Source organism: Ranitomeya variabilis, chromosome 3 (assembly GCF_051348905.1).
Source record: "Ranitomeya variabilis isolate aRanVar5 chromosome 3, aRanVar5.hap1, whole genome shotgun sequence".
In the NCBI taxonomy this organism is placed as follows: domain Eukaryota; kingdom Metazoa; phylum Chordata; class Amphibia; order Anura; family Dendrobatidae; genus Ranitomeya; species Ranitomeya variabilis.
In genome coordinates this window covers 447,287,319-447,313,182 of record NC_135234.1, presented here as the reverse complement: position 1 = coordinate 447,313,182, position 25,864 = coordinate 447,287,319, and the positions used below count along the sequence as shown (strand labels likewise).

The 25,864-nt window shown below is 45.5% G+C and overlaps 1 protein-coding gene across 1 annotated transcript in view; it reads right to left on the bottom strand.

Annotated features, from left to right (window-relative positions):
- Positions 1–25,864, bottom strand: part of LOC143816293 (P2X purinoceptor 1-like) — a 207,433-nt gene that overhangs the window by 71,994 nt on the left and 109,575 nt on the right. Inside the window, exons 7-10 of the mRNA XM_077296495.1 lie at positions 22,571–22,651; positions 19,771–19,912; positions 18,342–18,469; positions 11,780–11,870 (exon numbers count right to left, since the gene is read on the bottom strand). Of these exons, the coding sequence (XP_077152610.1) occupies positions 11,780–11,870; positions 18,342–18,469; positions 19,771–19,912; positions 22,571–22,651 (442 nt within the window). The remainder of the gene's footprint in view (positions 1–11,779; positions 11,871–18,341; positions 18,470–19,770; positions 19,913–22,570; positions 22,652–25,864) is intronic.

The following is a 25,864-nucleotide window of genomic DNA, read 5'->3' as shown; positions in this document are numbered from 1 at the left end:
TACATCAGAAAGTTGCTTCCCCTGCTGCCCATGACCTTAAACTGAGTACCATAAACTACTTAGGCTCATTGCATAATGTTAACAAGATATACCTACTCATGGTATGATGTCGTATCATTGATGGGTACAGCATGTATATTCATTTATCAACATTCAATATCAATAAATAACATTTATGTGTAAGAAAATTGAAATAATTTTAGCCCCATTACCAGAGCTATAGCTAGGCATTCCCTCACATAGGGCAAAAGGATCACTGCCCTTACCCTCACTAATTACCTTGGCCCATGCAGTGTGGCTTGTGGTCGCCCTGTTTACGCTCTTGCTGTCACAAAGCACATAGGTCAAATGTGCCAGTTTTCCCCCCCAGATATTGGAGTAATATATATGATTGATAGGACAGCAATGACATTTTGATAATGCCAAAAAACCTTTCATGACAAAGTAAAAAAACTATTTCCTCTAATATAATACAAATTCTTCTTTCCATATACAACAGCTGTTTTAAAGCAACAGGGAGAGAGGAGTGCAAGGAAGCAAAGATCATACACAATACTTGTTTTGTACTAGTGTATTAGTCTTTGATGTGGGGTGTATTCATTTTCATTTCATTTCACCTAGTTTGAGTAAAACTTAAAAGGGTTGTTTGGTCTAGAATGATAAGTCTGCAGTCACTCGTGTGACTGCAGACTTATAAATCCCCTGTCACAGGGATACCATGACAGAGAGGGGTCAGAAGATTGCGGCATTTGGCTACACTGGTTGGATCTGCTTTGCCAGTTAACTGTGCAGATTTCCCTTGCTCTGTTGTTGCATGGGTTAATCAGTTCTGTTTGTCTCCTAGAGCTCTCCGTCCTGAGTTATCTCAGCTGTTCTGATTTGTCCACTCGTTTCTGGTATAGTCACCTCTTAGATTGAGTAGTTGCCAGTGATAGCTTGCTCTAACTTGGTTTGGAGCTGAAGTGTGCACTGTGTGAACTGTGTGAAGAGAGTTAAGGCCCCGTCTCACTAAGCGATTTACCAACGATCACGACCAGCGATATGACCTGGCCGTGATCGTTGGTAAGTCGCTGTGTGGTCGCTGGGGAGCTGTCACACAGACAGCTCTCTCCAGCGACCAACGATCAGGGGAACGACTTCGGCATCGTTGAAACTGTCTTCAACGATGCCGAAGTCCCCCTGCAGCACCCGGGTAACCAGGGTAAACATCGGGTTACTAAGCGCAGGGCCGCGCTTAGTAACCCGATGTTTACCCTGGTTACCAGCGTAAATGTAAAAAAAAACAAACAGTACATACTCGCCTTTCGGTGTCCAGGTCCCTTGCCGTCTGCTTCCTGCTCTGACTGAGATCCGGCCGTACAGCGAGAGCAGAGCGCAGCGGTGACGTCACTGCTGTGCTCTCACTTCTCACTGTACGGCCGGCAGTCAGTGAGAGCAGGAAGCAGACGGCAAGGGACCTGACGGACATCAGAAGGCGAGTATGTATTGTTTTTTTTTTTTTACATTTACGCTGGTAACCAGGGTAAACATCGGGTTACTAAGCGCGGCCCTGCGCTTAGTAACCCGATGTTTACCCTGGTTACCAGTGAAGACATCGCTGGATCGGTGTCACACACACCGATTCAGTGATGTCAGCGGGGCCTCAACGACCAAAAAAAGGTCCAGGCCATTCCGACACGACCAGCGATCTCGCAGCAGGGGCCTGATCGCTGGTACGTGTCACACATAGCGAGATCGCTATGGAGGTCGCTGTTGCGTCACAAAACTTGTGACTCAGCAGCGATCTCGCTAGCGATCTCGCTATGTGAGACGGGGCCTTTAGTCTAGGAGTCGTCTCTGGAGATAGCTAATTTGGAAGTTTGGGTGTTTTTCTTTACCTTATCTTCTATTTGGTTTGTCTGACCTTTTCCTTCCCCTTTCTCCTTTCTATAGTATGGGAGCGTGTTGAGTTATTGCTGTTTCTTCTATCCTTGTCTGCTTTCCTTTGTGTCTTCATGTTAGAGCAAGACTTGTGTTCCTGCTGCCCTATGTACTTGTCAGGGTCATTCTCAGCGTAAGACAGGGATAGGAACATGATCAATGCACGGGGTGAAAGCACCCATCTAGAGAATGCTAGGGAGCTTAGGGTTTTGTACGGCAAGTGTCAGGTTTCCCCCCTTTAATCTGTCCCTAGTGGCAGAGCGCCCGTTCCCTTCTGTCTTGCCATGCGCTGTCTTGCTTCTGGAAAAGCATAACATCCCCCCAGCACTTGCACTGTGCGCTGCGAGGATTCACCGGTTTCTGAGCCAGGAACGGCAGTGATGTGTGTGCAGTGCCCCAGAGTCCTGGTCGTTGCAGTAACGTCGCTCTGCCGCTAAGGGGAGTGATGTTGCGTCTGATTGCACTAAGGGAGTTCACTTGACCAGGTATCACACACTACACTTCACACTCCGGCCACCAGGGGGGGAGGTTCTATCTAGTAGGCCACTCCTCACACTCTGGAAAACATAAATTACTCAAAAACAAAAAATATTTTATTAAATATGGTTTAAAAACCACAACTCTGTGGCTGTCCCAAAGCAAACAAAAGAAAAAAACACCAAAAGAAAAAAACTGTGAAAAAACTTGGTGGAACGGAAAAAGGTAAGCCCTATATGCTATCTGACGTTGCGGTCTGCCTATCTGCGGGGGTTGGCACCCTATGGGATAGCGTTGTGGCGCCCCCGCTCCACGATGGCTCGCCCTGGGGTCCCTAGAAAGCCCTAAACAATGAGTTGGGCCCCTCTACCCACACAATCGTGTACTAAAGGGCCCCTGCGGACTAATACATAGACCAAACTAACGTCTAGGGAATCCTATATCCCACACCGTGAATGTAAAAACAGTTTGAGCACATGCAGAAACAGGCTTATGGCAACGTGCGTTTTTAAATCCATCGTGGAGCGGGGGCGCCACAACGCTATCCCATAGGGTGCCAACCCCCGCAGATAGGCAGACCGCAACGTCAGATAGCATATAGGGCTTACCTTTTTCCGTTCCACCAAGTTTTTTCACAGTTTTTTTCTTTTGGTGTTTTTTTCTTTTGTTTGCTTTGGGACAGCCACAGAGTTGTGGTTTTTAAACCATATTTAATAAAATATTTTTTGTTTTTGAGTAATTTATGTTTTCCAAGCTAATTTTTACTCTAATAAATCTATTTATTATTAAAAAACTCCTCACACTCTGGTAAAACTGGGGGTTGGACAACAAGACAGGGAGAAGTAACTGGGAAGAGCTAGAGAGAGGACCTGTCAGGGATGGGATCCTGGCAGACTCCTAAGAGAACAACGCAACAAGTGAGCAACGGGAATACAGCAAAGAGGCAATAGGACCAGAAGGAGTCGTGCTGAAAGATCGAGGCAACATCCTTCTGAGGCGCAAACAGTCGGTGGCCGGAACGCCGAGAAAGTAAGAGACTTTAAGCATTACTTCAAACCATGGCAGGACAGCCAATTATAGGTTGTCTGTCTCACTTAAACACCTAAGCAGACAACGGAGGCAGCTGTGGGAGAGGGGCGACTCTAGAGTCCCGGAAGAACTCCAGGCCTACCCCGTCATACGGGTGCGTCCTGCCATATCATCTGGGGGACGGAGAGAGAACGAACATTGGAGGCAGACAGAATCAGTTGTGAGGACTATCCCGGGGTGCTCAGCAGGGAAGGACTACAACACAAAGGCGCTAGCAGGTAGACGCTGATTCTCACCTGTCAAGGGAACTTCTAATGTGCCTTTGGACCGGCCGGTCTCAGACAGCCCGGTTAACAGTGCTCTGGATTGGCTAACTTGAAGCCTTCAGTAAAGAGGTAAAGAGACTGCAACCTGGTGTCCTCGTTATTTACTGCGACCTGCACCACATCATAACATCATCACCATACCTCCACCTTCATTGTACGCCCCTCAGCAGGGTCACGGACCGGGTCTAGCCACCGTGACAACCCCAGAACAGAGACTCAGAGGCCCGGTACCGGGTACCCCTCGGTCCTGCGGCAGTGGGGGCGCTACAACTTTGGCGTCACGAACAGGATCTACTTAAGCCTGAAGAATCAGGTCATGTGTGCCTTGGAACTGTGATTTATTGTGCTTGGACTGTGACTTATTGCAAAGACTGTGCATTGTTATTGCGCCAAGAGTTCCCGCCACAATTTGCCATCGCCGCGCACGGAGGGAGGAGCCTTAGCTTCGTGGGCGGAACCGGTCAAAAAGAAGCGCGGAACGAGAAAGCGCGGTAAGGTGCCAACCCCGGAAGAGGAACTCCGACCTCCAGCAGGTTAGTGGGAGGAAGGGACAGCCATGTCTGAGTCAGGGGATGCGGAGGCGGCGGTCGCAGCCGTGAACGCAGAGGCAGCTCCGGTCCCCGTAGCGGACGTAGCCGCGGCCCTAATACCACCACTGGTGGCCACGGAGCCCGCTGCCCCCATCAGCCAGTCGGACACTGCCGCTACCACAAAGGCCATAATGCCCTTCTCTATGCCGTACCTGCCCGGAGCGGCCTGGCTCCCGCGATACTCCGGGGAGTCGCACACATTAAATGATTTTAAAGAGGGAATCTGCAGCCTGCTCGAGTTCTATCCCCTGACGGAGCCTCAGAAGGTTCATATGATAATCGGCCAACTCTTCGGGGCGGCTCTGAGAGAAGTGAAGTCCTGGCCCGCCGCGGATAAGGGAACTGCACAGCAGGTTTTTGCAAAGCTTAAAGCCACCTTCGATACCCGCACTGCTACAGAAATTAAACTGACTTTCTATGGATGCAAACAGAGACCGCAGGATAGCTTACGGGACTATGCCCTTAATCTCCAGGAGGCGCTGCGGGCTATTAAGCACAGTGATCCCGACAGCATGCAGGATGAGGATAAACTCCTGAAGGAGCGGTTCATTGAGGGGCTCCTGTGCAGTCACCAACGGGGCCAATTGCACTTCCTGGCCATGCAAAATCCAGACTTGACTTTTGCGCAATTCAAGGATAAAGCTATCCAGGCGTTGCGGGAGCGACAGCCCAGCCGTGCAGCACCTCCCAGGCGTCCCGCTCTCACGTACCACCAGGAGGTGGCGTCGGATGCCCCAGTCGCCACCGAGGCCGATGCCCAGAGCCTAGAGGACGACTCCCCTGCAGGACTCCGCCTCCAGATGCAGGAGCTGACCAAGAGCGTTGCTGCCCTGGCCTGGATGGTGCAGTCCCTACAGGAGGCCCCCAAGGAGAAGATCCAGCTGGTCTCCAGAACAGAGGATGTCCCTTGGATGCGACAGAGGAGGACTCCGCCGACCAGAGGCCGGGACGACGATCGCTTTCATCGGGACGGACGACCCATCTGCCGCCGCTGTCATCAGGTGGGCCAGCTTGCAAGGTACTGTCCCTTAAACGAGCAACCCCTGGGGCAAAGGGCCAACCCCCAGGAGTAGGACGGTCAGGCCCGCAGCATTGGAGAGCCAAATACATTGGAGGGCGACCAGTTCTTCCTGTAGTGGTTGACGGTATCCCCATGAACGCTTTGCTGGACACCGGTTCTCAGGTGACAACTATGCCTTACGTGCTTTATAAATGGTATTGGGAGGACACCGATATTACTCGTGGCCCCGATGACGATTTCACCATAATAGCCAGTAATGGTCAGCCGTTGCCACAAGTGGGGTATAAAGAGGTCACCATCAAGGTGGGGCGGGTGGAATTGAAAGCCCAAGGGATTGTGATTGTTGATATTGATCGACGAGAATGTAATCCCATGATGACTATCGGTACTAATGTTATAGAAAATTGTCTTGCAGAAGTTATTGTTTTGTTGCAACAGGTAGCAGAAACCGCTGGCCACAGTGAACAACGCGCCCTGCAAAAAGAAATCAGAGCTCTGATGCAGAGACAGCAGGTAGAGCTGACTGGTGGTGAGATTGGTCGTGTCACTGTGAGTGATTCAAACCCCATCGCGATACCCCCCAGGAGTGAGATGTTAATATGGTGTCGGGCAGCCATAGGCCTCAGGGGTAAGGACTACCAGGCCTTGGTAGAACCCGTATATTCAGACAATAGGCCTACTATCCTGACAGCCCGGGGGGTGGTCGACGTCCGCCAGGGGAGGGTGCCCGTACGTGTCCTCAATTGTGGGGAGGAAGAGGTCCACCTCACCAAGTATGCCACGCTCGCCAAACTGTTCGCTGTCAATAATAGTGTGATACAGACACCTGGACCCTTGGTCCCGTCAAACGTGGCGGAGGACAACGGTTCTGCAGGGCACTCGAAAGATTGGTGTCAGGAATTGCATGTGGGCACTGACTCTACCCCATCCCATCAGAAACAGGGGGCCTACAGGGTGGTTCATGAGTACGAGCAAGTATTCAGCAAACACCCCTTAGATTTTGGACAGGTGAAAGGGATCCAACATCACATCCCCACGGGAGATCACCGACCCATAAAAGAGAGATATCGCCCTGTACCCCCAGCTCATTACCAGTGTGCCAAGGACATGTTGCGAGAAATGAAGGAGGCTGGGGTGGTGAGAGACAGTTGTAGCCCCTGGGCAGCTCCATTAGTCCTTGTTAAAAAAAGGATGGTACAATGAGGATGTGTGTTGATTACAGGCAGTTGAATCGCATTACACATAAGGACGCATACCCACTGCCCAGGATAGAGGAGTCTCTGGCTGCCTTAAAATCTGCTAACTACTTCTCTACCTTAGATCTCACCAGTGGGTACTGGCAGGTTCCCGTGGCAGAGGCGGACAAAGAGAAGACGGCCTTCACGACACCGATGGGTCTCTGCGAATTTAACTACATGCCCTTCGGATTGTGCAATGCCCCGGGGACGTTCCAGAGGATGATGGAGTGCTGCCTGGGGCACAAGAACTTTGAAACCGTACTGCTGTATTTGGATGATGTCATTGTCTTCTCTAAGACCTACGAAGACCATCTGAAGCACCTGGCTGAGGTGTTTGAAGCCCTGTCCAACTTTGGCTTAAAGGTGAAACCGTCCAAATGTCATCTGCTGAAACCTAAAGTGCAGTACCTGGGCCATGTGGTGAGCGCCGAAGGAGTGGCCCCAGACCCCGACAAGGTCACGGTGATCCAGGACTGGCCAAACCCAGCAACCTCCACGAAGTCCGGCAGTTCCTCGGGCTGGTAGGCTATTACCGGAGGTTCATTAAGGACTTCACCAAGAAGGCCGCGCCCTTGCAAGACCTGTTGGTGGGCCAATCGAAGAAGACCAAGGGGAGGAACACCCCATTTGATTGGAACGAAGGGCTGGAGGGATCCTTCACTTGCTTAAAGTCGGCACTGACGGGAGAAGAGGTACTGGCCTACCCCGAATACGACCAACCGTTTGTGCTGTACACGGATGCCAGCAATGTAGGACTGGGGGCCGTGCTGTCCCAGGTCCAGAAAGGCCAGGAGAGGGTAATCGCTTACGCCAGCAGGAAGCTTCGTCCCACGGAAAGGAACCCTGACAACTACAGTTCCTTTAAGCTGGAATTCCTTGCCATCGTCTGGGCAGTGACAGAGAGGTTCAAACACTACCTGGCCTCAGCGAGATTCACCATCTTCACGGATAACAATCCGCTAACGCATCTGGATACCGCCAAACTTGGGGCCTTGGAACAGCGGTGGATGGCCTGACTGTCCAACTACGACTTCACCATCAAGTACCGGGCAGGACGCAAGAATGCAAATGCCGATGCCCTGTCCCGAATGCCCAATTTGCCAGAAACGGGAGAAGACCCGGAGGCACTTGAAGAGGTGGAGCTGCCTGCATTCCATCGCCCCAAAGCCACTCCGAACTCCCATCATGTGAAGAACAGGCACAAGAAGCAACCGGATGCCATGCTGAATCCCCTGCCCCACCACGGATGGGCGGAGACCCAGGATGGTGACCCTGCGGTCCGTCGGGTGAAAGAGCTCTTGACGCGGGCAGGGTTGCATCCCGGCCCAGATGATCCACAGGAGACCCAACAGCTGTGGAAGGGGAGAAGTAAACTGTTTATCCATGATGGCAAGCTGTGCCGGAGAAGCATCGACCCACGTACTCACGAATTGGTATGGCAGATAGTAGTGCCAAGGCAAGATGCGCCCATGGTTCTGGGAGCCTACCACGATGGAGCCGGGCACTTCGGATGGAAGAAGCTGGAGAGGCTACTCCGAGCGAGGTTCTATTGGATTGGCATGAAGAGAGCCATTGAGAAGTGGTGTCGAGAGTGCGGTCCATGTAGCCTACGCAGGAGGGACCGTGGCAGCCAACGGGCTCCCTTGCAGCCTATCATCACCAGGCGGCCGCTCGAACTGGTCGCGCTGGACCATGTGAAGCTGACACCTAGCCGGTCAGGCTATGTCTACGCTCTTACCATCGTGGATCACTACTCCAGATTTTTGGTGGTTGTGCCTGTCAAGGATCTAACGGCCAGGACGGCCGCCAAGGCTTTCCAGCAGTACTTTTGTAGGCCCCATGGCTACCCGGAGAAGGTACTGACCGATCAGGGACCAGCATTCGAAGCGGAAGTGTTCCAAGAGTTCTGCCAACTGTACGGGTGTAAGAAGATCAGAACCACACCGTACCATCCCCAAATCAATGTGATGTGTGAAAAGATGAACCAGGTGGTGATCGACTTACTAAAGACCTTGCCCGTAGAGGAACGGAGCCTGTGGCCAACGAAGTTGCCTGACTTGGTGGACATATATAATCACATCCCAGTAAATTCCACCAACTGCACTCCAGCGTACCTGATGCGAGGAACGTCAAGCAAGTTACCCGTTGATCTGGACATGGGGGTCCTAACCCCCGAAGATACATCGCCGGATGCCGATTGGGATACCGAGAGGCGGCAAAGGTACCGCAAGGTACAGGAGTGCATGGAAAGAAGCCTTGCTCAGGCCAGGCAAAAACAGGAAAGGGACTACAACCAGCATGCCCCTGCAATTCCCTTGCCTCCTGGTGAGCACGTACTCAAACGAAAGAGGAGGCTACACAAACTCGACGACCAATGGGAAGCGGAACCGTATACTGTCCTGCCATCCGATTTCGACAACACGAAGGTTTGCCTCATCAGCAAGGATGGAGGGGAAACCTCGACGGTGATATCCAGGGACCACCTTAAAGCCTGCCCTGATAAGCTGAGAGCAAGGGAAATGGATCCAGGAACCTCCCCGCCTGTAGAAAAGGAGAAGATGATCCACACTGTCCTTGGTGATTTTCCCCAGTCCTGGACTCAGATAAATCAGGCCATCGTGGTACCTGTTCTAACGTTCCACCAGCCGAACCCACCAGAACCAATGGTGGTACCAGATCATTCGGCCCCGCAACCTCAACAAGCCCTACCTGAAGATGCCGTGCCGACCGTTGAACTAGCAAATCCTCCCTCTGCTATCGGCGAACCTGCCGTACCCACTGTTGGTAGTAGCAGCCCTGAGAGCTCCAGCCTGCCAGTGCTACCCAGACTCACTAGAAGTGTAGCTAGAAGGCAGTGCACTACACCAGCGGTAGCAAGCATAGTGGGCCCTGTTAGGCCAGCAGCAACCCCTACGCTGCGAAGGTCGACACGCAGCACCAAGAATCAAACTCCCCTCCGCTACAAAACTTGGAAGTATTAGTGAGGGCTGCTATTTAGTTAACAATTGTTTGTGTGCATATCTTTTGTTACAGGTTTTAAAATGGACAACGGAGTAATGGACAGTGAATTACTCCAAAAACTTCTAAAAGGGGACCCCTTTGTTTACCCGGGGTCCCTGCTGTTTCAACCACTGAACTGAGAGTCATAAACTGTGCATGACCTAACTTTTGCAACGTTCAAGAGTCCTTACCTCCCATAAGGGAAGCACTGTTATGTTTAATTGTTTATGATGTTTACAAATTTTGTGTGTTTTCTGTTAACATGTGTTGTTGTTCTTATTTTCCCAGTCCGGGAGTACTGGATTTAACCGGGGGGGAGTGCAGCGCCCCAAAGTCCTGGTCGTTGCAGTAACGTCGCTCTGCCGCTAAGGGGAGTGATGTTGCGTCTGATTGCACTAAGGGAGTTCACTTGACCAGGTATCACACACTACACTTCACACTCCGGCCACCAAGGGGGGTGGTTCTATCTAGTAGGCCACTCCTCACACTCTGGTAAAACTGGGGGTTGGACAACAAGACAGGGAGAAGTAACTGGGAAGAGCTAGAGAGAGGACCTGTCAGGAATGGGATCCTGGCAGACTCCTAAGAGAACAACGCAACAAGTGAGCAACGGGAATACAGCAAAGAGGCAATAGGACCAGAAGGAGTCGTGCTGAAAGATCGAGGCAACATCCTTCTGAGGCGCAAACAGTCGGTGGCCGGAACGCCGAGAAAGTAAGAGACTTTAAGCATTACTTCAAACCACGGCAGGACAGCCAATTATAGGTTGGCTGACTCACTTAAACACCTAAGCAGACAACGGAGGCAGCTGTGGGAGAGGGGCGACTCTAGAGTCCCGGAAGAACTCCAGGCCTACCCCGTCATACGGGTGCGTCCTGCCATATCATCTGGGGGACGGAGAGAGAACGAACATCGGAGGCAGACAGAATCAGTTGTGAGGACTATCCCGGGGTGCTCAGCAGGGAAGGACTACAACACATAGGCGCTAGCAGGTAGACGCTGATTCTCACCTGTCAAGGGAACTTCTAATGTGCCTTTGGACCGGCCGGTCTCAGACAGCCCGGTTAACAGTGCTCTGGATTGGCTAACTTGAAGCCTTCAGTAAAGAGGTAAAGAGACTGCAACCTGGTGTCCTCGTTATTTACTGCGACCTGCACCACATCATAACATCATCACCATACCTCCACCTTCATTGTACGCCCCTCAGCAGGGTCACGGACCGGGTCTAGCCACCGTGACAACCCCAGAACAGAGACTCAGAGGCCCGGTACCGGGTACCCCTCGGTCCTGCGGCAGTGGGGGCGCTACATGTGCGATACAGACTGACTGCAGACTTATCATTTTAGATGAGACAACCCCTTTAAGATTTTGTAATGAAAGTTATATTATTAACCTTACTTTCATGCTATGCATTAAAAAAATGTTCCATGAAACCTTTGGAAATTGTTCTTGTGTTCGATATTGATTAAAATCTTACTTTCCAGAGGGATGTACTCATTTATGCCGAGCACTGTCTATGGAATAATGCTTTTGGCTTGTTCTATATGTGTGAATTACTGTTAAGCTAATAAAGCAACACCATCACGAATGGGTTCCACTTGGGAAGATGTTTCAAGCTTGTTGGATTAACAACAACCTGTTGGCTGTCTTTATTATATGGATTATCATATTATTTTTCATCTGAACATGAATGTCAATTACAACTGCTTTCTAGGTAGAGCTGCTCCTATGTATAAGAGGACTTTTTCTGTAAATAAGGGGGCGAGTTTACACTGGTTAATTATCATGTACAAGTATTCCTAGGAAAGCTAGTTTCCCGATAATCAGGCAGTGTAAGCAGGCAGTAGGTCATCCGACAAACAAGAAATGGACTTTTGGATTGTTTAAAAGATCATCGTTCTCAGCAGCACATTGACTTGTATAACCAGGACATGTACTGCCAAGAACAATGGAAGTTTATGCACACAGAACGATCTATTCTCGATTGTTCTGTGCGCATCTGAAGTACAGTCAGCCTGACTCAACAGTGTAAACGACTGGAGATTGACAAACATATTGCTGACCAGCAGTCGTTTAACGGTGCCAGTCGACTGGTGTAAACCTGGCTTAAGTGATCTTTGTAATGAACCTCAAATATAAGATACCAAAGATAAATCAACATACTAATATTTATATTACCTCTCCATTCACTAGAATATCAAAACGAATGCCAAAAACCTTGAATAATGTCCTTTTCTGTATTCCAGCCTCTTTGTAATATCTTGCATGCCTTTAAAAGAAAATATAGGCAGCATTTATAAATTCCTATTCTTAAAGTAATAGAATTGTAAAGCTTGTTATTGTGAATATTGTATAAGAGCAACTCAGTGGCTACCACATTTATTTTAAGGTACTTATAGGGTACTTATTGAACTCATGAGCATTTTACAGAATTAGCATATTATTTTTAAAGCGGATCCATCACCAGAGTTCCGGGTATAAACTGTTCATACTATTAAATAGATTTCTTAAAGGGAATCTGTCAGCAGGTTTTTGGTACCTCATCTGAGAGCAGCATGGTGTAGGTAAAGAGAAGCTGAATCCAACGATGTATCACTTAGATTACTGGATGCAGCCATTCTCACACAATCAGAGCATTTAGATTTGGAATGAAGCAGAGCTGAAGAAGCTAACCCCACCCTCATCAGGCTCTCAATGTACAAAGCCCATAGACCAGTGTTTCTCAACTCCAGTCCTCAAGACCCCACATCAGGATTTCCTTAGTATTGCACAGGTGATAATTTCATCACCTGCTCAAGCATTAATTCCATCGCCTATGCAATACTAAGGAAATCCTGAAAACATGACCTGTTGTGGGGTCTTGAGGACTGGAGTTGAGAAACACTGCCATAGACAGTGAGCTACTTATCACAGGATGAGGCGCTGCCTGACTATTGTAGTCCAGCAATGTTAATCTTAGTGACAAATCCTTCACAGATAGTAAACAACAGCACGCACTTTGACAAGTGACACGTCCCTGAATTCTGTGTTTCATTCACTATCTCCTGCTGCCTTTAAATTACACAGCAAAAACCTGCTGATAGTTTCCTTTTAAATGTTCTATGTAAATACATTAGCCTCATCAGGTCCGTATATGAATGACTATATGAGGCCTTCACGCATGTTTAGACACCCAATTTTTAGTTATGTGATCTTTCCGTGTAAATAACTGATATGTGCTCATTATAGTCCATGGGCATGTTCATATGTTTGTTTTCGTTTTGTGACCAAATGTCAACAAAAACAAAAACAGAGACAATAATAAAAAATGGAGCCAGTGATAAAAACAGTTAGCACTTGGACAGTTAGCACTGTTCTGTCTTTTTACTGTATAATGGGTAGTACAAGCTTGGAAAATGCATGAATTTATTTATATATTAATGCATTTTACAAGCTGTACCCATTAAACATTAAAAAAATAATGTATATGAGAAAAACATATGCCACGCTGATGGTGAAAATGGACACACAGTCAAAAAATAGATGAATATCGGATCAAGAACACTGATGATAAACAGTCTGTTTTTTTCTTATTCGCAAAACCACATGCATAGCCAAATGAGCTTAGTTCTTTTTTTGAAAGTTTTCCTGCCTGATATTAAAATGAGCATTTTAACAGTCTGGTTTTGAGTCCAGCTTATTTTAAAAACAGAATTATACAACAGGTCTAACATGGATTTTCAAAGTAAGTCCAACCTTCTCATCAGGTCTAAGAGGCCTATTTAATAATATGCATTTCATATCATTAAATCTAATGCCTGATCCACTGCAAAAAGGTTTTTGAGGATTCTATGATATTTGCCTACCAGCAGCTGGTCATGTGTCGCACATTAAATTATTTATAGAGCTGCTGCAGCTAATCACTGGCCTCAGTGGTGATAAAGGCTCGTACAGCCCATGACCACTGAGGACAGTGGTTTACGGCAGTAGTTGGGTGAATGATGTATGGCACCTAAAGGATCAGGGGGACCACCAAAGTGCAGACAAAAAAGGTGAACTATTATTTCAAAAAAATCTTATAAAACCATATTTTATGGATTTCTTGTGTTATTTTATTAGCAAAAATTGTCTACTTTCTTTTCAGAAACAAACTATGAAGGTATTTTGCTGGAGTTGAAGAAAAGGTTCATCACCATCAAAGCAGTTGAGTGTGTGTGATGTCTAATGAGACGTATTAGTTAATACTAACAAGGGCTCCATAAAAATGTGTGTTGTGTTCATATACAGTGGGTATGGAAAGTATTCAGACCCATTTACATTTTTCACTCTTAGTTTCATTGCAGCCATTTGGTAAATTCTAAAAAGTTCATTTTTCACATTAATGTACACTCTGCACCCCATCTTGACTGAAAAAAACCCAGAAATGTAGTAATTTTTAATTTAATAAAAAATAAAAATTGAAATATCACATGGTCATAAGTATTCAGACCCTTTGCTCAGACACTCATATTTAAGTCACATGCTGTCCATTTCCTTGTGATCCTCCTTGAGATGGTTCTACTCCTTCATTGGAGTCCAGCTGTGTTTAATTAAACTGATAGGACTTTATTTGGAAAGGCACACACCTGTCTATATAAGACCTCACAGCTCACAGTGCATGTCAGACCAAATGAGAATCATGAGGTCAAAGGAACTGGCCAAGGAGCTCAGAGATAGAATTGTGGCAAGGCACACATCTGGCCAAGGTTACAAAAACATTTTTGCAGTACTCAAGGTTCCTAAGAGCACAGTGGCCTCCATAATCCTTAAATGGAAGAAGTTTGGGACCACGAAAAGTCTTCCTAGACCTGGCCATCCAGCCAAACTGAGCAATTGTGGGAGAAGAGCCTTGGTGAGAGAGGTAAAGAAGAACCCCAAGATCACTGTGGCTGAGCTCCAGAGATGAAGTAGGGAGATGGGCTAAAGTTCCACTAAGTCAACTATCACTGCAGCCCTCCATGAGTCGGGCCTTTATGGCAGAGTCGCCCGATGGAAGCCTCTCCTCAGTGCAAGACATATGAAAGCCCGCATAGAGTTTGCTAAAAAAAACACATGAAGGACTCCCAGACTATGAGAAATAAGATTCTCTTGTCTGATGAGATGAAGATAGACCTTTTGGTGATAATGTTAAGCGGTGTGTGTGGAGAAAACCAGGCACTGCTCATCACCTGCCCAATACAATCCCAACAGTGAAACATGGTGGTGGCAGCATCATGCTATGGGGGTGTTTTTCAACTGCAGGGACAGGACGACTGGTTGTCATTGAAGGAAACATGAATGCAGCCAAGTACAGAGATATCCTGAATGGAAACCTCTTCCAGAGTGCTCTGGACCTTAGACTTGGCCGAAGGTTCACCTTCCAACAATACAATGACCCTAAGCACACAGCTAAAATAACAAAGGAGTGGCTTCAGAACAATTCTGTGACAATTCTTGACATGTCCAGCCAGAGCCCTGACCTAAATCCAATTGAGCTTCTCTGGAGAGACATGAAAATGGCTGTCCACCAGCAATTAACATCCAACCTGATGGAACTGGAGAGGATCTGCAAGGAAGAATAATGTGAAGTATAGCGTGTCACTACCGTGAGGTGCTCAAGTAGGTTACCAAAACCAATGTGCAGTAAAATAAAGAACTTGGCACTCAACTTAGTATGTCATTGCAAAAGGATTTTTTATCATTTTTGCACTGTGTAAATGTTTCGGACTTATCTAGACCTTCATCAGTCTGCAGTTAAACATAAAACAGTAAAGGACAAAAATAAATAAAGCAAAATACAAGTCCTCATACAAAATAGAGAAGCAATATCCACATTTCATGATATAACATAGTGACATAACGGATGAACGTACAGAACCCGTGATTATCCATAACAATAACAATAGTGATGGAGTGGGAGGGAGAGGGGGAAGCGGGAGGAGGAGCGAGGAGACCTACCCGACTGCTTGTCACAGAATGAATATGGTGTAAAATTGTATACACAGGATTGGAGTAATGAGGTCCTTAATAGAACGAATATGTATACATGGAGTTATTATAATATTATAATCCTGTGTATACAATTTTATACTATATTCTTTCTGTGCCAAGCAGTCAGGTAGGTCTCCTCGCTCCTCCTCCCGCTTCCCCCTCTCCCTCCCACTCCCTGACACTTTATCACTATTGTTATTGTTATGGATATTCAGGGGTTCTGTACGTTCATCCGTTATGTCACTATGTTATATCATGAAATGTTGATATTGCTTCTCTATTTTGTATGAGGACTTGTATTTTGCTTAATTTATTTTTGTCCTTTACTTTTTTATGTTTAACTGAAGACTAGGGTTGAGCGACCTTTACTTTTATAAGATCGGGTCGGGTTTCACGAAACCCGACTTTTTCAAAAGTCGGGTCGAGTGAAATCGGCCGATCCTATAAAAAAGTCGGGGTCGGGGTCGGCCGAAACTCGAAACCCAATGCAGTGCATTGGGTTTCCAATGGTTCCCAGGGTCTGAAGGAGCGGAAACTCTCCTTCAGGCCCTGGGATCCATATTTAAGTGTAAAATAAAGAATTAAAATAAAAAATATCGCTATACTTACCCTCTGACGGGCCCTGGTACTAACCGGGAACCTTCCTTCCTTAGAATCAGCCTTCCAGGACCTTGCGGTGACATCGCGGTGACGTCGCGGCTTGTGATTGGTCGCGCGGCCGCCCATGTGACCGCTGCGCGACCAATCACAAGCCGCGACGTCACCGTGACGTCACCGAAGGTCCTGGAAGGGCTGATTCTTAGGAAGGAAGGCTGCCGGAAAGAAGCAGGGCGTGTCCGAGGGTGAGTATATACCTAATAGGAATATACTCACCCTTGGCTTCGTTCCGGCAGCCTTCCTTCCTAAGAATCAGCCCTTCCAGGACCTACGGTGACGTCACGGTGACGTCGCGGCTTGTGATTGGTCGCGCGAGCGGTCACATGGGCGGCCGCGCGACCAATCAGAAGCTGCGACGTCACCGCGACGTCACCGAAGGTCCTGGAAGGCTGATTCTAAGGAAGGAAGGTTCCCGGTTAGTACCAGGGCCCGTCAGAGGGTAAGTATAGCGATATTTTTTATTTTAATTCTTTATTTTACACTTAAATCTGAATTCCGATACCAATTCCCGATATCTTAAACATATCGGGAATCGGTATCGGAATTCCGATTCCAGATTCAGAAGATCGCCGACTTCATGGCCGACCCCACACAGGGGTCGGGTCGGGTTTCATGAAACCCGACTTTGCCAAAAGTCGGCGACTTCTGAAAATTGCCGACCCGTTTCGCTCAACCCTACTGAAGACTGATGAAGGTCTAGATAAGACCGAAACGTTTACAGACTGCAAAAATAATAAAAAATCCTTTTGCAATTACATACTAAGTTGAGTGCCAAGTTCTTTATTTTACTGCAAGGATGAATGGCAGAGGATCCCCAAATCCAGGTGGGAAAAACTTGTTGCATCATTCCCCAAAAGACTCATGGTTGTACTAGCTCAAAAGGGTGTTTCTACTCAATACTGAGCAAAGGGTCTGAATATTTATGACCATGTGATACTTCAGTTTTCAAATTTGCAAAATTACTACATTTCTGTTTTTTTTCCAGTCAAGATGGGGTGCAGAGTGTACAATAATGAGAAAAAAATGAACCTTTTTGAATTTACCAAATGTCTGCAATGAAACAAAGAGTGAAAAATGTAAAGGGGTCCGAATACTTTCCATACCAAATGTAAGAGCTCCCAGTCTGAGGAACAAGTTGTGCCGAAGCCTGTGGGAGCCAACATGAGAAATGATCTAGACAAAGCCCCGATTTATGAAGACCGGCATTTTGTATGGCCGTCTTAATGAGAGGTCTGCAAGAATAAGATGCGTCAAATACATTAACATGCAGATGCCACTTAAAGGGAACCTGTCACTCCCAAAATCGAAAGTGAGCTAAACCCACCGGCATCACGGGCTTATCTACAGCATTCTGGAATGCTGTAGATAAGCCCCCGATGTATCCTAAAAGATGAAAAAAAGTGGTTGGATTATACTCATCCAAGGGCGGTCCCGGTATGATGGGTGTCACGGTCCGGGGCCTCCTATCTTCATCAGATGACGTCCTCTTCTTGTCTTCATGCTGCGGCTCTGTTGCAGGCGTACTTTGTCTGCCCAGTTGAAGGCAGAGCAAAGTACTGCAGTGCGCAGGTGCTGGGCCTCTCTGACCTTTCCCGGCGCCTGCGCACTGCAGTACTTTGCTGTGCCCTCAACAGGGCAGACAAAGTACACCTGCGCCGGAGCCGCAGCGTGAATACAAGAAGAGGACGTCATCGTAAGAAGATGGGAGGCCCTGGACCGGACCGCGACGCCCATCGTACCGGGACCGCCCCTGGGTGAGTATAATCTAACCTCTTTTTCTCATCTTTCAGGATACATCGGGGGCTTATCTACAGCATTTCAGAATGCTGTAGATACCCCTGATGCCAGTGGGCTTAGCTCACCTTTGATTTTGGGGGTGACAGGTTCCCTTTAATGACTTCGCCGTATCTTATTAGTGGCATGTGCCTCACCAGAATTGTTAACTACAGTCAGAGACCGTAGTATTATTTCTGGCATAATGTATTACGCCAATTACAAATAATTTGATAGGTGGGCATAGCCCAGCTCTGCATTAAGATTTTCTTAAGGCTATTGATGTATTTTTTCTCCTAGCATATAAAATAAAATGACCTACCGGAAGTTGAAGCCTTGTGAGACTGAGTTCTCATCATGCAGGGCATGGAAAAAATATGTAGGCTTGCAGTATTTCAAGGGCCAGTCAAGATCACAGTGCCAGTCTATTATAATACCAATTGTTCCTCCCTGTAGCATAATACATTTTTCATTAGAATTATTAATAATGGCTATATGGTCTAAAGCACTATTCTAATATTGGGCATAGGAAAAAGGAAATGATCAGAAAATGTCATATTATTGAAATCATGATAAACATTATATCAATCACGAACACAAAACATGTTTTAAACTTGGCGTGAGTTTTTTAAGTGGAGCCCGCTTTAGGAAATGCTGCAGAATTTTTAAATAGCTACAAAAGATGCCGGACATCTTGTCTGTCTTTTGGGGCTGCTCATGGACTTCTTTATTTTGCTAATGACATGTAACAAGTTGAAGAATGTACACGTCACTTCCTTTAACCGCTTCGCGCCTTTTGACACACAAAGCAGATAAAAGACAATCAAGAGACTGAACATATGCACAGCAAATCATTTTGACATAAAAATCCTTGTTCAATCTCATGACAGTTTTTAGGGTGTTTTTTCAGGGCACGGTCTGAGCCCTCTGCACTGAAATCCAATTAACAGAACATTTCAAATGGTGATTAAAGAAGAACAACAAAGCAGATTTCTTCACTAAAGGGGAGGAAGAAAAAGAGAGGGTACAAACATTACAGTATAAGATCGCAGATAATTCTTTTTATGAGGCAAAATCTTTCACTGCTTGTTCTTAAGCAATGTTTTAAATCAAATAGCGAATTATTTGCGATCCCCTGCAGTCCTGTCTGTATACTCTTTTGCTTCCTCCCCTGCCCAGGAGCTGTGGTATGATCAGACCATCTTCCTGTATGGTCAGACACGGCCATTACACAGTACACAGCAGGGGCACATTTATAAGATTATCTCTGCACAGGAACATTTTTTTAAAAGACATCCAATTGTGAAACTTATTATTCAAAGATCTATTGATTAAAATGTTGATTAAAATTAAGTTTGTTAATCGGAAAACCCGTTTAAATGGTAAGCTATTGTGGCCACTGCAAGAGACATGAGTGGCCAGGCTTAGCTTCCTCTGCTGATATCGACGGCCTGCAGGTTTTACTGCAGCAAGAGTATAATTATTACACTGATTTCGTGAATATTACACTCAAGAAATGAGTGGGTTAGTTAACAATCCACAGCACCAGATTATATAAAGTACACATACAAGTATATATATGCTCAAGAATATCATTTTCTTGCTAGGACTGCTCCTTTTCTGTGTCTGGGCATGAAAAGTTGAAGCCATTTTAATGGACATGACATTACAGTAGTAGAGCACACAGTTTTTAAATGGTAACACGCTGAGGTACACAACGACCAATAACTAAAGCTGCCCAGTAATATTACCTTTCGTGCTATGTCACTAAACTTTTGTCCTGTTTGCTCCACAATATATCCCAGTCGAAATACAGGACACAGTGGGTCTGTAACTTTATGATAAGTACAAGTTTTCAGGTAACTGCTGGTTACTGATTCCACTAGATTCTGTCTGAAAAATATAGATGCATTATGGCAATATCAATTCTAAAGGCAATTAGAACTTTGCAATTTGTTTCTTTACTTAATGAATCACAGCTAAAAATATCCTCTGTACAGGTAGGATGAGACAGTTGATTCAACGTGTGAAAATACTCAATTATAAATGTAACCTTTATTAATGTCATGACGCAAAAATTGTGATATTAAAAGAGACCACTACCACCATTAAAAGGATCGAGATAGAAACCAGGAGATGCCTGTACTTATTGGATAGCTAGACTACTCCTACCTGCCAACAGAGGTTGGCACCATAAAACCTGCGAGCTGGCGCCCCTGCTCAATGTCGGCTATCCCTACTCAGCCCTGTGGGAAATGGGAAGAGATTAGAAAGGGGGCGGGGGGTGTGGGGTTGATGTATAAACTGCAAGAAGGGCCAAAAATAACTTTGTTAATATTATATTGTGCAGTTGGATATAACCTGTGGGTGATAGAATTGTATGCATATGATATTACTACCCACAGTGACAGTGGGGAGGAAAAGTATTTAGTCAGCCACCAATTAGTCAAGTTCTCCCACTTAAAAAGATGAGAGAGGCCTGTAATTGGCATCATAGGAAGACCACAACTATGAGAGTCAAAATGAGAAAACAAATCCAGAAAATCACCTTGTCTGATTTGGCAAGATTTATTTTCCAAATTATGGTTGAAAATAAGTATTTGGTCTTTAACAAAAGTTCAGCTCAATATTTTGTTATGTATCCTTTTGTTGGCAATGACAGAGGTCAAATGTTTTCTGTAAGTCTTCACAAGGTTGGCACACACTGTTTGTGGTATGTTGGCCCATTCCTCCATGCCGATCGCGTCTAGAACAGTGATGTTTTGGGCCTGTCGCTTGGCAACACGGACTTTCAACTCCCTCCAAAGGTTTTCTGTGGGGTTGAGATCTGGAGACTGGCTAGGCCACTCGAGGACCTTCATATGCTTCTTACGAAGCCTCTTCTTCGTTGCCCTGGTGGTGTGCTTTGGATCATTATCATGCTGAAAGACTCATCCACGTTTCATCTTCAATGCCCTTGCTGATGGAAGGAAGTTTGCACAAAAAGTCCGCAAACTATTAGGGTATGTGCACACGTTGCGGATTTGCTGCGGATCTGCAGCGTTTTTTGAGGTGCAGAAACGCTGCAGATCCGCAATTGATTTACAGTACAATGTAAATCAATGAGAAAAAAAAATGCTGTGCACACTTTGAGGAAAATCCGCTGTGGAAACGCTGCAGTTTAAAAGAAGTAGCATGTCACTTTTTTTTTGTGAATCTGCAGCGTTTTTGTACCCACTCCATTCTGCGCTCCAGGATGCCTCCTGTATAACAGTACTGCTTAGCCATATGGCGAGACTTGGGATGCACAGAGCGCTATTTGCCAATAGCACTCTGTCCCTCCCAAGTGTCTCTGTATGGCTAAGCAGTACTGTACAGCCTCATATGAGGTATTTCTACATTCTGCAGAAATTATGGGACAAATTTTGGTCACATTTTTATCCATTTCCCAGTGTGAAAATGTAAATTGTGGGGCTAAAACAAAATTTTGGTAGCAAAAATACAATTATTTTTTTCTTCATTGTTCAATGATATAAAATTCTGTGACCCACTTGTGGTGTCAATATGATCACTGCACCCGTAGATGAATTCATTGGGAGGTGTAGTTTGTAAAATGGGGTCTCTTATGGGAGGTTCTGCTGACCTGGCACCTCATGGGCTCTGCCAATGTGACATAGCACCCTCAAACCAGTCCAGTAAAATGTGAACTCCAACATGGCGCTTCCTCCCTTCTGAGCTTTGCACTCTGGCTCATAAATAGCTCCGTCTTTCGGCATCCACCTCTTAACAGCAGCGAATCGAGCTAACCCAGAATGCTGCTTTTTTCCACTTAAATGCAGTTGTTAAACTCAAAGAGGTTACCCATAACTATTTTATTATTTTTACTATGTGTCTAAGAACTAACAGGCAGGTAGTTGATAACTAACAGCCTGTTCTAAGGGCAATGTTTATTGATTTAACTTTGCACTGGTTTATGCAGTACGTTTTAATAAACCAGTTTAAAACGTAAATGTAAAGTGTTCCTGTGACTACCTCTTTAAGCAGCCGAGGGAGTCGATCACAGACCACAGTACCCCAAAAGGTTCAAATAACAAGTACAGCATGCCATTCAAAAAAACAAGACCTCAAATAGCTCTATTGATGAAAAAAATAAAGTTGTGGTTTTCAAAAATGCTGACACAATTCAATTTTTATACAGTTCTGATTTTTTTAAAGTCAGGGAAATCTAAAAAAATGCTAAGTTTATTATTGAAGAATACAAATAAATAAAAAAAATGGCCACTTTGATTTTTTTCCCATTATTCAGAATCTTATATATGAATGGAATCAGTGAAAACTAAAGCTCGTCCTGTAAAGAAACAACCCCCCTGTGACTATGTCTTCAGACAAACAGACAAATAAAAAAATATGGCTCTAGGAAGGGGGAAGAAAACAAATTAGATATTTTAGATGTTCGTGGCTCAAAAAATCTGAAATAATGAATGTAATGTATCGACAGTGCAAATAATTTCTTTTACAACTAACAAAATGATCCATAATGCAAATGATTGTTAATATGTTGGTTATACATACCTGTTAACTTTATGCTTAGGAAAACTAATACTGTTTTTTATAAATAAAGTGAAGTTTTCTGCCTGCAACAATAATGGAGGGCTGAAAGAAAAGTAGCAATTAGACTGTAATATCAACCAAGAATATGAGACCACAATGCAGAAGCATTCAGATGTTACATTAGAAGAGAAAAACTATTTGAAAAAACATTACTGAATTTCAGAAACATAAATTACAAGTGGATACTTTGTCCCAGGACGGTGACTGTGATAGAAACTCCATATTACCCATATCACACTGTGTATTCCTGTACAGTGCTGCGATGTTGGCACTGAATGCTGCAGAAATTGGTGTGCACAGAAGCCACTGAATGCCATCCCTCCACCAGCTGGTGAGTGGGGGCCACAGTGTCTACTACAGTATAAATAATTGGATGGCAAGTCCCTACTGGCCCACATATATAAAATGCCTTAGCATGTCATATGATCATCAGACTATATGGTGCCAGTATTTGGGTTACAAATTGACACAGGACATGCGAAGGCATACATATATATATACACACACACAGTGGGAAAAATTAGTATTTGATACACTGCCGATTTTGAAAGTTTTCCCACCTAAAAAGAATGGAGAGGTCTGTAATTTTTACTGTAGGTACACTTCAGATGTGAGAGACAGAATATGAAAAACAGAAAATAACAAGGTATGATTTATAAATAACTAAATTGCATGAAATAAGTATTTGATCACCCATCAACCAGCAAGAATTCTGGCACTCACAGAGCAGTTAGTTTTTCTTTAAGAAGCCCTCCTATTCTGCACTCATTACCTGTATTAATTGCACCTGTTTGACCTCGTTACCTGTATAAAAGACACCTGTGCACATACTCAATCAATCACACTCCAACCTCTCCACCATGGCCAAGACCAGAGAGCTGTCTAAGGACACCAGGGATAAAATTGTAGACTGCACAAGGCTGGGATGGGCTACAGGACAATAGGCAAGCAGCTTGGTGAGAAAGCAACAACTGTTGGCAAAATTATTAGAAAATGGAAAAAACAAGGGGGTTCAGATCACAAGAGACCCGGCAAAACTTTACAAAACTAACCTGCAAACATACATCACCTCATTACAGGACGAGTTGACAGCATGGGAAAAGTTTACCTTGTCCTTCATAGGCCGGGAAAATTTGATAAAAATGATCTCATTTCCCCGATTATTATACCTATTCAATGTCCTGCCATTTTATCTGAGACCAGTGGATGAACATAATATTAACCGTCTGTTTCGCAGATTTATCTGGCAAGGGAAGAGGCCCAGAATAGGATTCCATACCCTCACACAAACCCGAACCAGTGGCGGAGTGAATTTCCCAGACATTAAGCTGTATAACCTGGCAGCAAACATGCGAATTCTCCGAGACTGGTTGAGGGGTACCTCTATATACTCAGCTCTAGCGGTTGAAACATCACTAATGGGAGGCAGGTCACTGGTAAACGTACTACATGAGCCTTACACATTGATGCCCCAGGAGCTGAGAGCCAATCCTCTGTTTACAACAATTTGGCGGTCTTGGGTTGTCATACGCCGTAGATTGGGGCTATCACCACGGATGTCACTGGCACAGACGTTTTGTACTAATTCTAGGTTTCAGGCAGGGAAGGCACACCACATTTTTCATGGTTGGCAAACATTAGGCCTGGGCAGGGTGGGAGACTTAGTGGATGTACATTCCAAAAAGGTCCTTACCTTCAACCAGGCGACACTTTTATTTGATTTCATCAATACACACCCTTTCCACTTCATGCAACTACAGAGCTATGTGACGAGTGTTACTTGTGGCTTCAGTGATAATGACTGGCAGGATAAGCTGATAACTAAACTTACCACATGCAAGTTGACGAAAAGGCTTGTGTCAGACTACTATACATTCCTAAGAACTGAGACCGAGAGGGAAGAACATTCCACAGGAATAATGAAGTGGCAGCTCAGTGACCCGTCATTGACACCTACTCTGATTTTACAAATGTTGAGGAACACGCTTAAATTTACACCGTTTACATCTTATTGGGAAATGGCGTTGAAGATTATGCATAAATCCTATATCTCGCCAAGGCGCAACTTTCTTATGGGTAATATACCGAGTTCGATCTGTTCCAGGTGTGGAGAGGTCGAGGCAGACATGTTCCACTGTTTATGGGCTTGCTCACAAATCCAACAATTTTGGCAACGCATACTTGTATTTACTCATACGCATACACCATATAGAGTGGCTCTTACCCCAGCCTGGGCTCTTTTCGGGTACATTACTAATGAAGGGGTTGTGATCCCCACTCATGGTAGAAAATTCCTGTACATGATTTCGGCCTCGGCCCGGAAAACGATTTTACAAACCTGGCTGGCACCTAATGTGCCCACCCTGAGGATCTTCCTGGACAAACTCTCCTTCCTATTTAGGATGGATTGGGTGGAAGCATCCCTTCAGAAAGAACTAAAAACCCAAAATTTTTTTGAACTATGGCAGCCACTTATACCCATCCTTCCAACGCATATACAACAGAGGCTCAAACAATGCTTCTGTACAACTACATGGTTCCTGGAACAGGCGGTAGCGGGCCGAACACCCTTGTGAGCGGAGTGGTCTCCTAAATAACACATTGGGCGAAGTGCGGAGCCGTGTGTTCCCCCCCCCCTCCCCTCCCTTCGACTTTCCCTAATCTGTTTGTTGACCCCTCCCCCCTCTTTTTTGTTTTTCATTTTTTCTTCAGCTATAACTTCCCCTCTCTCACCATTTGGGATTATCTAGTTACAGAGTGGTAGTCCACTCGTATTGTATTTCCATGTTGACTTCTATGTTTTTAGCCTTATGTTTATCTTGATTGAGAGGTACTTTGCCTTTAATTTGCAAATTGGAACGCTAAAATAGCTACCGTCTTTAATAATGGGCTTCTGTAATACCGGAAAGAGGGAGGTAATTCTGTGTACCTATGTTTGTATGTTAATATGCTAATGTTGAAAATGTTTAATTGAAAATGTTTAATAAAAACAGTTTGGAAAAAAAAAAAAAAGAAAATGGAAAAAACACAATATGACTGTCACTCTTCCTCGGTTCTGGAGATCCATGCAAGATCTTGCCTTATGGGGTGAGGATGATACATACAGAAGTCAGGAATCGTCCCAGAGCTACACGGGAGGACCTGGTCAAAGACCTGAAGAGAGCTGGGACCACAGCCTCAAACATTACCGTTAGTGACACAATACTGTACAACGACATGGATTAAAGTCCTTCAGGGCACACAAGGTCCCCCTGC